This window comes from Cololabis saira, chromosome 13, assembly GCF_033807715.1.
Source record: "Cololabis saira isolate AMF1-May2022 chromosome 13, fColSai1.1, whole genome shotgun sequence".
NCBI classification, from domain to species: Eukaryota; Metazoa; Chordata; class Actinopteri; order Beloniformes; family Belonidae; genus Cololabis; species Cololabis saira.
Genome location: NC_084599.1, coordinates 7,211,737 through 7,225,474, shown reverse-complemented (window position 1 = coordinate 7,225,474; position 13,738 = coordinate 7,211,737). Strand labels below are relative to the sequence as shown.

Sequence of the window (13,738 nt, the reverse complement as noted above, 5' to 3'; positions counted from 1 at the left end):
TGGAATTCTCTACTTGGCAACATCATCAACATGAAATACTAAAAATCCCTTTTAGTAGTGGGATAAAGTTGGTTGTTTGACAAATACAATGAATATGCAGAACTTCTGTAGTTAGATTAATGTTTTTATGGCTTATGTGATCGTCTTTCTTGAGATGAGATAAGAGGGAGCTCGTGGCGCCGCCCACTTTGAATGCGTTCCTGTGAGCTGGTGGGGCCCCGTTGAGGAGAAAACAATACCATATGTCTCAGCGCCACTCCGGAGCATTCCTCGCCCATCCCTCTCTGAATAAAAACAGAAGTGACTTTTCTTGGCTTCCAGTAAATGTAAGAGGAATGGGCGTTCATCTGAGCGCTCGAGCTACAAGTCTACAACTAATAAAAGGAGTGCGAGTCATCACTCAGAGATTGGCCCGCAAACAACGGGCAAAAACGGGACAGCAGCAAAAATTTACAGTATAGCTCCATCAGGAGCCATAAAACTTTTGCTTCAGGTCAAGCCTTTCAGGCAGAGATGCAGCAACCCCCCAAAAGAAAATATATACACTTGGCCATAAAGTCAACACAGCACACCCGCCACATGTGTCTAACTTCATATCCTGGTGTCCCTTGGTAAAACAAAATTTGGCCATCGTCCAATGGTCATATTTCATGTAGTTTTATACCCATGTTGATTCCTAGCGGCTGCTGATTGACAATAAGTACTACGGGAAGCATGTTTTACAACAAAAGTCAAAATTCTGGTATTTCAAAAGTTGGCAGGGTCCGGTGGCCAACAGCAACAGTATATTTAACATCTTTGAAGCTTTTCCAGGCAGTCCATCTGTCTCCGCAAAGCCCAGAGAATTGGGACCAGGCAACAAGGACTGGCAGAACTGTTTCAGAGTCCTATTAGTCCCAGGAAACACGGGAAAGTGAGGGAAGCTTGGCAGTAGGTGTCTGTGTCATTTACTCTGCCGGCCAAAAGTAGTGACAACCTTTATATATGGAAGCAAAAAGGCAGGAGGCTCCAATCGGAAAAATAGTGCAGTGATTAATATGTTTCAATTGGCAAAAAAATAACCCTAATTCAAGCAGTATGTTCTCGTTCATTAAAAAATATATCCTAGGGTCATAGAAAAGATACCACCCTGGTGGCTCAAATTGTTGGTCTCGCAAGCAAACAAAACAACCAACGGGGTGAGTAACTACATTTATATTTGGCTTAGAAATTGCCCACATGTTAAAACCTGGAAGAATAATGGTCAATCACCATCTTCAAGATTAAAATGTGGTGGGGGATATAAAATACTGGACGACTGAGAACACTGGTGTAATCTAATTGAAGAAAGAAAACAGCAGAACTCGAGCATAGGTTGGAAGTTTAAAGCAAGAGCATTTCCATTTGTACAGTGTGAAAACATATAAAGTTACTGGGTTCAAACAGTGCAGTGGTCTTAAGAAAACACTGTATCAATAAACCTAGCAATAAAGCTAATTTGCCAGCTAGAAAAATTATTCCTATGGAGCTTGAAGATCGGATTGTGGAACCACGGAAAAAGGTTCAGATTTCTTCTGTTCCAGGGTAAGAAGACTTGGGGATGAAGCCGTGTACCCATCCTTCCTAGGCCCAAATCAAAACACGCCTGCTTTAGTTGGTCAGGTCTTGCTTCAGCAATATCATGTGCCCAAAAAATTTAGGTCAGCTGATTTCCTGAATTACCAGGTTTTTCTATCAATAAATATTTTATTACCTGGTAAATCACATGTTTCAGAGAGCATGAGGTACATGTGAGATTGATGTTTGGGTATTTTCTACAAGTAACATAAAGTAAATAGTTAGCTACTATTTATGTCCCAATCCGATCACCTGACTTGAGAGCAATCGCCTAATTTCCAAACAATAAATTACATTTATATTAACAATTATATATGTTGTTTTTTTATTGTCTATCAATAAGTTTGACAGTTAACAATGACAGTTTAGATTAGTCTAGTCAGGTTGGGAGTAGGCGTAACCTTTAAGATTGGAAATTGGAGCTAGTGAGCAAATGTCAGTGTTGCTAACTTATCGCTACATTTTCAGTTTTCAGCCCCTCTAGTTTTTTTCTAAAAAGTGAGTAGCACGTTTTTTCAGGTGTCATTGAAGAGTTTTGTAGACTATAACTTGAAGACTTTTTTTTTATTATTCTGTGGCACTAGTGGCCTTTATTGACAGTAGGTGGACAGGAAATGGTTCTCCACATAGGAAATAGCGACAAGCACAGACTTGACTTGACCTGCACGAGGGTAATAGTCTGTAAATGGCTCAACCCACTGAGCTATCGAGGGGCCCGAGCTTGAAGGCTTGTATCGTTCTCACTCTTCTCAGTGAGTAGCCTGTGCTGCCGGGATGAGGAGTGGGAAAAAAGCAGAATTGCAGGCTGTATTGTGGGGAATGATTCGAAGCTTAAAGTCGAACCCCCCCCCCCCATTCTGTTTGTTCGCTACATCTGTATGTTGTGTCATGCTTTTTCCACCCTCAGGACCATAGCTTCGAGTTAACAATATCAAAATCACCACTCTTCTAACGATGATAGACATGTTTTTCCTGGCTACTCAAAGTGAGCACTTTTTAGCTGTGTGTGTGTGTGTGTGTGTGTGTGTGTGTGTGTGTGTGTGTGTGTGTGTGTGTGTGTGTGTGTGTGTGTGTGTGTGTGTGTGTTCTAGAGATTTAAGGTTAGAAGGATGAGGCCCCGTTTACACGTAGCAAAAACTTTTTTTTGCTACGTGTTTTCATGCGTGTGTTTCATGCGTTTTGGGCGTTTGTTTACACGAAAACAAAGCTAAAAGTCACCAAAAACGATAATTTTCTGAAAACTCAAACTCAAAGTGGAGATTTGCAAAAACTCCCGTCTTCACGTTTGCTTGTAAACAGAGGGAAACGGACATTTAGGCTTCACAACGTCATATTATGCGACAGAAACGTCACCAGCGTCATGTGTGTGACCTGTGTTTACAATTTGTTTGGCCACTGTAGTTACTCGTGTCATTTGTTGACGTTTTTTTTCCGAGTGGCTAGCATGACTTTATGCTTCTTGTTACACTGCCACCTGTAGATTTGGCATGCTCATAGCACCTTAACAGCATATTTATGCGGTTTCATGTAAATGAAGAGATTTTGAGAACGATGGTATTTTTCAAAAGGTAGAGGGGGAAATAAACGTTTTTGTAAATACCCGGCTATGTGTAAACGTGGCCTGAAATTGAGAAGTTTGGTTGTAGACGTTTAAAATTCATCTCATTCAGCCAAACTCCACTCTTTCATCTTTAAGTGGCACGCTTATAGCTGCTAAAACTTCAAATGCAGGTTGTCCTTTTAAAAGGAAAACCTAGATGTATATGAGATTTCTCTTCATCAATGTAAAACATAAGGACAGTTTTACAAGCACGGGTATATTCGCTGCAGGGAGAGAATCTTAGCTGAGCGCTGCAGCGTGGGAAATTATGAATCAAAATGACGAGGAATTTACTTGAGTGATTGTTTAGTCAGCATGGTGCTGTGAGGTTTGTCAGCGTTTCAGCTTTTTTAAGGAGGTGTCACTCCGGATAAAGCCTAGGACGAGGGAACACATCTGGGCTCGTCTGTGATATGTCCATGCCAACTGATGAATACGCTATCAGCAGCTAGCACTGCCCGAGGGTTAAGAGCTGTCACTCAAACCTAAAATACTGCTGGTTCAGGAGGGGCCCCCGCTACGAGTGCAAGCCGTTAGCTCGACCCCGACTGCAGGGGCCGATAAGACGTCCCACTTAAAGAACTGCTGTTGTGTGTCTGACAAATGTCATCCAGAAATGTTGAGAGCATAAGCTGACACCTCAGTTTTTGCTCCAGTCAGAAGAATAGCTGAGAATGTGTCGCTGCTATGAATTAATCTGAAGATGCACCTTCCTCTGGTAGAGAGGATGTCAGGTGTCCTCTGAAACGTGTATTTTTCATTGGAAATTAAACAGAAAGGGAAACAAATTACTTTATAGACCCCCTGACGGACACGACTCAGCCGGGATAGTTGTGTTGTGTGTTATTTGAGACCGCCTGTCACTACTGACAAGTATTGGAGACATTTACTGTGACGCTGACCTGTCGGTCTGCACACAGCAAACTATCTCCAAGGCCACACTTGGCCACGGCTGAGCAGAAAACCCCCAGGAGGTCAAATGCACATCCATCTTCATGACATGCATCAGTGTTTACTGACATGGGAACATTTCCACGGCTGAGGATAATCAGATTTAAAATAAGTACTTGACCCTGAGGCTTCATTTATACGCATTAAGTTTTTTTTAAATGCAGAGGAGCATCAAAATGTTTAAAAAAGCATCATATTTTCAAACTTTCAAATGCATTTTGTTGAGAACCAAAAAAAAACATTTTATTGAACAGGCAACTTTTGATAAAAATAATTGTGAATGAAAACATTTCTGAAAACGAAATGATTCCAGCTTTCTGGGTGACAGTTTAGTACTTTACATAACATATGTGCACGTGTGATTCAGCCGCTACATGATGCAAGATCTTTGCAGCCCCGGCTTCTTCCACGTCACATTGTCTTTCGCAGCAGGATGTTTTTTTGCTTGAGAAGTAAGCAACGAAAACCTTGAGCACATGTGGAAATCATTTGTGCACCTGATGCTGCATTCCTGCACAATGCTGTGGTGTTGAGATGCATTTAAGAGTCATTGTTCACGGGGAGGCCAAAATAACGAAAGACAAGCCTCCAGGCCACAAAAGGAATGAGAAAAAAAGGCTTCATACCAGGTAATGAAGGCATTGCTGAGGTTTCTGGGTTGCTTGTTCCCTGATTTTCTCAGGTGATATGCAGCTTTGAACAAGAGCAATGCAACAGTGCTTCTTGTACAACTTATATTAGGTTTCCCAGAAAGGCCCTCTGGTAACCTTTGCTAAATATGGCTGGCTCCCCCGGAGACCTAACTCCAGATACCCGTCACTAAATCTCCTCTTCCTCCCACATTTGTATGCTGGTCCTCACAATAACCTCTGTACAATATAGTCTAGGTAACACAAGCAAGCGGAGGAGAAGCCTCTTTCTCCTTGATGTCACAATTTATGCTACAATCAGTCTTTTTTGTTTTCATTTAAAATTACAATCATAGCAATAATTATCACATCTGAAGCTTCAGTCAACGCAGAGGGTTGAATAAGGACAACAAAGCCCTTTTCATCATCTTCCTCTGGTAAATTTGAAATCATAATGAATCAGAAAAACAGATAAACTCTCACGATAACAATTACTATCATTCGTTGTTAAAACAACATGAGTTGAACGTGTGCCAGTCACCGCCACACTTCCATGTCCAGTTCAATAAAAGAGCATTAAGACTCCTCTGCACTGCCATCAATATTAAACCCTTCACATGGGAAACATTTTTAAAGTGCAAAAAATAAAATGCGTGCTCCTTTAAATACCATACCAGACTACCGAGAAGGGGATAGAGCGAGGAAATGAAAACACTTGGAAGGAGGACTTCCGGCTTACAGGCCTGCAGGACTTACATGAAAGGTATGTTTGATGCTCAGCGCCAGGTTCTCTGCCTTGACATTCCAGATCAGTGGTTGGGGGGAGTTCAGCACAAAGACCAGGGGCTTCTGGTGCTGCTGCACCGACTGGATGGGTTTCAGGTGGAGCTCAACCTGGAGAGGCAAGGAAATAACAGAGCGATGGGATTTTTGAGCACAAACTAATAAAACAGTATCAGGAAAAAAACATTACCTTGTCATAACAAATGAAAGCGTATTACACAATACGATGCCATATCACGCAGATACACCGTGCAAATGTCAGAGCTTTGATTTTCTCTGTTCCCTTCAGTTTAACAAGAAACATCAGGGAAAACAACGGAGTATCCTGGTGTAAATGCAGGTCTGTTATGTTGTAGATTGTTCTCCTTTATCAGGCTTTCTGGTTGTTTATGTACTCCCTTTGCTGATAAACTCAACAAGACAGCATGCTGTGTTCTCCCTAAAAGGCACTTGCTTCGCTCAGATATGGAGCCTCAGCAGGATCTGAACTTTCACACAGAGAAGTCTTTGTTAAGGAAAGAAAAAGCGGCAAGCGGTGGGTCTCTGTTACCATCTCTGCAGCATGCAACTATGCTGTTGGTCCTCAGACTGCAATTAAAAGTGGTTTTCACAGTCTGCTAGTGAGATGGCAAAAACAGACTTGCAGGACTTGTTTTCTTGTTGTTGGTATTAGACTTATCTGCATCACTGCCACCCAATCGAATCGGTTGGTTTTAGGGTAAGAGTTCTCCCTGAACCCGAACGCTGCCTCTGCAAAGATCTGGCTGTGCAGTAAGTCCTCTACGTCAGAAAGGGACTCCGCGCACCAAAGCTTGAAAGCTTCAAAGCTTCAAAGAGAACTTTCCTAAAGGTTTAGTGGTCTGACACTCCCACTCTTCCTTAAACACCTTCCTGATCGCATTAGCCTCCTAAAAGCCTGTAAATTACCAATTCAACCCACAAGGATTCACATTAGAAGCTGTAAGATCCCAGAACTAATCATTCACGATTAAAAAACGATACAGGCCTTTTGCTTCCTACAAAAATTTGTTGTACTTTCAATGAAACTAACAAAACAAACAAAGAAATTAGCTTAAAACGTACAGAACTGCACAAACATCTAAGGCCGCCCCTGGTTTTGTTGTCTCATCACAGTTTCCATGGCATCCATATTTATCGACAAATATCTCGCCACAACCTTCAAGCGTGTTCACAAGCCCAGAATAGATCTGAGACATTCTCTGGGTGCCGCGTGCACAAGGCGTCAGCTCTTGACTATCCTCCTTGAATTTTATCATAAATATTTATTAGGATGAAAACAAAAAAAAAAAAAAAACAGTGACTCTCCGAGAAAAGTCAGTATTTTGTGAGTGTTTTTAAGAAAGCTGCCTCGGATATTTGCCGTATTATTAATCAGGTTTCGGTTCTGCTCAGGCTTAAGAGAACCGGGATGCTGTTTTCTCCGTCTGTATCTTAACGTGTCTGGAAAGTACGGAGGGTCAGAGTTGAGAAAAACAAAAACAGTACTCTAGTTGTACTGTCCAGGGGTCGACTGACACTGTGTTGGGTTTGCTAATTATTTCTTTGTTGTAACCGTGCTTGTAGGTAATAACTCTTATACCGTTGAAAAGCCTGTTTATTTCCCTTTTAAAGGTTGCAATGCTTGTGGGATGAGCAGCAGAGCTGAGTATGTGGGTTGTACCCAAGAAAACATTGCCAAATTATTACCAAGAAGCATCGCTACAACAAAGAAATAGTCTACCAAACACAAAGTTCCTTACTTTTTGTGCTAAGTTTAGTCAACATATAGAAATAACTGCTTCCATTCATCCCTCAGTGTTGTCCTTTTTGACCTCCACAGGGGAGGTGGTGCGGTTGCTGAAGTTGTTTGTTCGACCAGAGGTGGTGCAAGGCCAGACGCTTTTAATACAATAACAGTGGGGCTACGATGGAAACTGTGGGATTTTCAAATGACCTCTGCCACGCATGAGTAACAGTATCTGACCATGTGGTCACGGGGGAAACAATTGTTTATCAGATGTTGACTTTCCTTCCTTTTGTTGCAAGAAAATGCCAAATGCGATTATGTTGAAGTAACAGCTGCTTCAAAAGAACAACTGCAATTCTCATAATAGTGACATTTTAAACAAAATAAAATACATTCAAAAAGTATAAGCTTACTAGAAAATGTTATAACACACATGTACAGTACCTTGTAAACAACAACAGTCATTTATTGGCAGTAAATAGTGGAGAATAAATACAAATAATGCTTTTATTTGCCTTTTAGGCTTGAAAACTAAATATTGCGCACTGCAGAAAATGAAGCCCCGTCATTGCCATGCTGAAAGAAACAAATCCAGAATAAAGAGACTCAACTTAAAACATAAAACCCAAGTCCCCGACAGATGTGAGCAACACAAACAAGAGCGCTCATCACGACGGCGCTGCAGGAATTATTAAAAATGTCCCCCGACACAAGAAGATGGAAGAAATGAGCAAACAGTTATGAGGCAATCTGGATGGGAGTCCAGACAAACAGATCACCTACTCACTGCACGTGCTCTCATTTTTGAATCTCTGCCCCCTACCGCCCTCGTTACTCCAGACTGGAAAAAAAAACAGGAAACTGCATCGCTCCTCTGAGGATAACAACAACCAAGATAAAAATCATACCTGGCCGGGCTCTGAGGACCTGGCTGCAGAGATGGAAGAAGGAGAGAGAGAGAGAGAATGAGAGGGAATGAGAGAGAGAGAGGGAGAGAGAGAGCAAGCTATAAAGGAAGAGGAATTTTAAACCCAGACAGAAGAACTTCCAGAAGACATGAGTCACCTACAAACACATGTATAAACAGAGCTCTTAGATGAAGAAAACGTGCCAAAAGGCACCGTGGATCAAAAATGCTGAAAACTGTGGTAATTATTACCATTTGCCATTTGTTTTTCTTTATTTAAATCAATTAGATAAAGATAATAAGTAAATACGATTTTACTTGTGCAAAACAGCTCGGAGTTGCACAATATCAGCGATGATGAGAGCAGCAGCAGCAGCTGGGGTTCATCTCTGCTGAGAGCTGCCACCGTGACGAAGGCCAGCGGGCTCGGCAGCAGCAGCAGAGGCTGTCGTACCTCTGTGGGCGTGGAGACGAGAGAGAAACACCACGCATGGGACGGGTCAGGTGGCACCGAGTTGCCACACGGTGCAGGCAGCTCCGTTCAGACAACCCTGCGAGGGCCGGTGTGGACAGGAGGTCACGTCTGATGGATTATCAGGGGGCCGGCAAAAGGGCCGAGGGGTTCACCGTGCATTGTAGTGAAGACGCCCGCAGCCACCAGTGGTGAAACTTTTCTGTAATGCCTGGGGAACGACGGCAGCACAAGCACGACCAGGCGCAGTGCACGCCATTAGAGATAGAAGCAGGTATACACGGAGGAAATGCTGGAAACCTTCATAAACAGTGTGCCCTGCAGTGTAAACAACAGTAAACCCTGTAGTCAGAGGTAAAAGTCCTTGTGACTCACAGGAAAAGGGAGTTTCCTTTGTTGACAGAGCTAATTAAGAGCCTAATCAGCCCGGGTGATTCGGAGAAAGCTCCAAAATATTCTTTCATTAGCCGAAAAGAAAAGCTCATCTGGGACTAAACTCTCCCTCCCAGGAAAATAATAATTAGCTTGAGTAAAAAAACACCAGTACTGCTATGATATGAACCACAAAAGCTGGGTTTCATGCCCTGGATATGAAAAAAAAAAAGTCAGTAATGGTTCAAACTGACTAATATTTAATACTCTTAAATAAATCATACATTAGATAGGCTAAATGATAAATGCTAAACCCTTGTGTGCTGCTTATGTTGACAATCTAGCTCAGAATCAATGAAAAAGTGCCAATGGACCTCCACAATCTGATGGGTTTGCATGAGCATGTCTTGTCTGTCTGGATCTTGGTTCTTTCTGGATCACTGAGGGTATACAAAGGAAAAGGGGGGGTGAGCAAAGGAGCCTAGTCATGGACGAGTGGGGGGTGGGAGGGGGGCCGGGCTTGTTGATGGCCGCTATCGCTGCAACCCACATATTTTGACGCGATAGGGAAGCTACCTGGAGCCTTTCCCCTGCACCGTGATGATAATCAGTCTGCACTCGGCTAAATGGAGAGGACAAAAAAAGAAGGAAAACGGGAAAAAGAGGAAAAGCCGACTTAAAAAGACGTTCAAGTGAGGCGGGACGTCTGCATAGGAATCTGAAACCACATTACAAGACAAACCCGTGCAGTCAGCTCAGATAAATGAAATTAAAGAACAAATTCACAATCCTATACACACACACACACACCTATACACACACACCTACACACACACACACACACACACACACACACACACACACACACACACACAATATATGGGAATCTATGGGGAAAAAAATGTACGATCATTTCACAATGCCTGGAAATGCCAAAGTTATCGTGCAATTCATAATATGATAAGTTGTAATATGCCCTTCGCAAATAAAGGCTGGGTCAACCGTTTTTCTGGTGTCAAAAAAAATATTCTACCGTATGCAAATATAGCCTACCTAAAGAAAAACAAATAACTTTAAACGAATTCAAAAGTAAATGCAGGACCCTAATAAACGCCTGTTGATTTGAGCAAATAAACGCCCCGGCCTTTATTTGGTGTTTTATGGTAGTCTGTATTAATAGTCTGTATATTGTATTTACTGACTAAATTAAAATAGGCAAGACAAGATGCATATATATATATATATATATATATATATATATATATATATATATATATATATATATATATATATATATATATATATATATATACACACACATATACATACATACATATACACACACACATACATACACATGCATTCATGATTAGGTTTATAAAGAAGCACAAGTCTGTCTTTTGTCCTGATGTGTGTGAGTGGGTTGTTAAAAGGCTTTAAAGTTCCCACTTCTGGTTTGAGCCTTTTTCCAGCAGCCTGGCCATTGATCATCATCACAACTGGATCCATGGAAGAGAGATCAGGGGAACGAGGGCTGTGGATATGCTCATAATAACGAAAACAACCAGAAAGAGATCCTAACAAGCCTCGTAAATAGTCGGCCTAGCCTGACCCGAGCTGACAGGGATCTTCTTACGGTAACTCTGAGACATGAATCCAGTGCTGTTTCTTTTAAACATAAGAAAAGGACGCCACGCAGTCATAGTAGCTTAGATTGATTGATCCTGTGGCATGAATCCTCCGTGTACGTACTTACAGAGAAAAAAGAAAACGGCGTGACAGAGAAGTGACACAAGTAACACTATAAGTTTGCAGGAAAGCCCAGAAAACAAAGACTGGTGACTCTGCACTCTGTCCTGTGTTGGGGGGGGAGCTGAACTCATCCTGGACAGCCTTCTTCCCGGTAGTTTGGTCCTGATGAGCGACTCAAGCCCACTTACACAGGCTGATATCCGTGAAATCCAGCTGATAAAACAATCATGTGTGCTGCCTCACCCTGATTCTGAGCCAGCGGCTGCGTTTCATGTCTGCTCCTGGTAAGCTGATTACAGAAAGAGGGGCGACTCCAGATACCGCATCACCTGACCCTTTTATCAGCCACTGGTATGTACACAGGCCTCTATTTTCAGTTGCTTATACTTCCTCCACACATCACTGCTACTTGAGAATAAGGTTTCCGAAGCAGCGTAAAGCTCATACGTACACGCGCAGCACTGCCGTCTGAATCCATTCTTATTATTTATCTGACTTACTCAAGATAAGATCGCTGAAAAGAAAACCTCACTTCACGTTTGTGAGGAGGCGAGGATGATTCTGCGATGCTTTTAAGTATTCGCTGCCTTCTGGAGGAGGCTGCCTCCCCCTGGCTCGAGAGGGGCTTCCGTCACCTCTCCTGACGTTTCTAGACTACGGCCTTTTCAAATCTGGCCAGTGCATCTCCCTCCGGGGGCCCGCACGGGTAAAAGAGAGGGAGGAGATCTCTGCTACGCTGATCAGGAACACTGGAGCTGAGAAAATCATCACTCTTTATTTCAGACAAATGTGAATAACACTTAAGAGACGGTAAAAAACATTTCCCGGCAGGCAGCGTCAGATTAGCCCCTTTATAAGAAAAAGAGAGAGAGGAAGACGATGAAAAAGAAAAGAAACACAGCCAAGCATGATAGTTTGAAGTATGTTTTCATTTTATACAAGGCATTATATCTGCTCAAGTATCGACAACTTTCCAACAACTCAAACGTCTATGCTCTTTACCCTGACGCAAACATGTGCCTAAAGCAACGCTAAAATGCTGATGATCTTAGGTTATTATGTAAGTATGCTAACTTCTTAAATACCAATGCTGGAGGCTGAGTATGGGCCTCATGGGTAAAATAACGGCTCCCAAACTTAAAGGGGACCTATTATGGCATCTAATACCTATTTTAAACAGGCCTTGAATGTCTAAAATGGTAAATGGCTTACACTTATATAGCGCTTTCCAGCTGTACTCCTACAGCCCCAAAGCGCTTTACACTGTAAACATTCACCCACACACACACATTCACACACACCAGTTGTTGGCGGAGCTGCCACACAACGGCGCTGGCATGACAACCGGGAGCAACCGGGGGATTCAGTGTCTTGCCCAATGACACTTTGGTGGACACAGGAGGAACTAGGGTTGGAACCACTGACCTTCAGGTTCATGGGCGAACGCTCTACCAACTGAGCCACCTTCCCCAAAAACAAGATTTTGATTGTTTTTGCTAAATAAATAAGAAATTCAGCCTCTGAGCCATGTCTTTATCATCCCATTCTCTCACCTCATTATCTATGAGGGATTCTGAGTGGGAAGGGCTATGATAATGAGGCTCTGTGCTGATTGGCTGCCTGAATGACGCGATACACCGCTACGAAAAAATGGCGGAAGCTCCGGCCGGTGGAGTTAGTTGTGGGCGTGGTTTCACGCATCGGAGGACAACCTATGTAAATTGCATTTTGGTTTCGTAACGACGGGAAAAGAATCTTATTGGCTCGTAGATCCACATCAGACTGGACGGCTCATCCGGGCGGCTGTACAGACACTGCAGAATTTGGTTGCTTTCCTCCTTCTCTGAGTTGGCAGGCTGAGGGGAGACCACTTTATATATGTTAAAGCAAGAAAAAACCTGTTTTTCATAATAGGTCCCCTTTAAGTATCTAGACACTTTTGACTGATGACCAGAAGTCCAGAAGCTAGTTGCAGTGCAAGCTAAATGTGCAGCGACAATTTCACAGTAATTCACTCGAACGTTTGTTTAGGGGAGTGACAGTCTTGTGGCTACAGGTGGGCTCAGGTTTGGAGGACCCAGGTTCAAGTCCCGGAATGGCAACCCAGATGAATGACCTTGGGCCCCTGAGCAAGGCTATAACCCTAATTGCTCCCCGGGAGAAATGGTGGGTTTGTTCTCTCAGATGTAAGTCGTTTTGGATAAAAGCGTCTGCTAAATGACAGTAGTAGTAGTAGTAGTTTTTTCTTCATTAAATCCTATGAATATTAACCTTTCGGTTAATATTTGACCAAAGGAAGAAGCCAGTCCAGTCCAGGGAATGTGGAAAACACTCGTCACGGATAGATGCTAGGTTCTGGTCCCTCCATTCATAACCAATGGTGGTCAATAGTTTTCATAGAGCCCTGAGTCAAAGATTCAAAGTTTTTCACTTAAGTTAGTAATGTGTAACGGTCCTTTTAAAAATATTTTTCTACCCAGTAAATAGGCCTCAAACATGTTGTATTTCTGTTCATTCGGCTGAACATTAAACTCAAGACTTCGAATCAGCAGCTGACAAACACGAAAGTGACAGAGTGACGAATCAGGGAGCTCCTGAAACATCTGCTGCAGAGCTTCTGATCTATGACGAGGATCAAACACAGAACCACAAGGTATCAGGTTTTCTAGGTACGAAAGGAAAGGATTTCCTATAAGTTGACTCATATAATACGCATAAAAGTTTTGTTTGGTTTTAATGCTTATTTGGATTTTAATGTTGAAAAAAAACATGATTTTTATTGATGGCAACCTGCTCGTAAGATGCATCATATACAAGATTACTAAGAAGGAAAGAGAAAGAAGCGCAAATTCGCAATTGCTGGATTAGTAAAACGTTATAGATACTGTGTATTTATCAGAAGTAAAACAATCACATTAAAAAACTAAAA

At 42.3% G+C, this 13,738-nt stretch overlaps 1 protein-coding gene across 1 annotated transcript in view; it reads right to left on the bottom strand.

Annotated features, from left to right (window-relative positions):
- The window catches only part of tgfbr3 (transforming growth factor, beta receptor III), a 73,686-nt gene that overhangs the window by 31,476 nt on the left and 28,472 nt on the right, over window positions 1–13,738 (bottom strand). Inside the window, exon 4 of the mRNA XM_061737534.1 lies at window positions 5,533–5,670. Within this exon, the coding sequence (XP_061593518.1) occupies window positions 5,533–5,670 (138 nt within the window). The remainder of the gene's footprint in view (window positions 1–5,532; window positions 5,671–13,738) is intronic.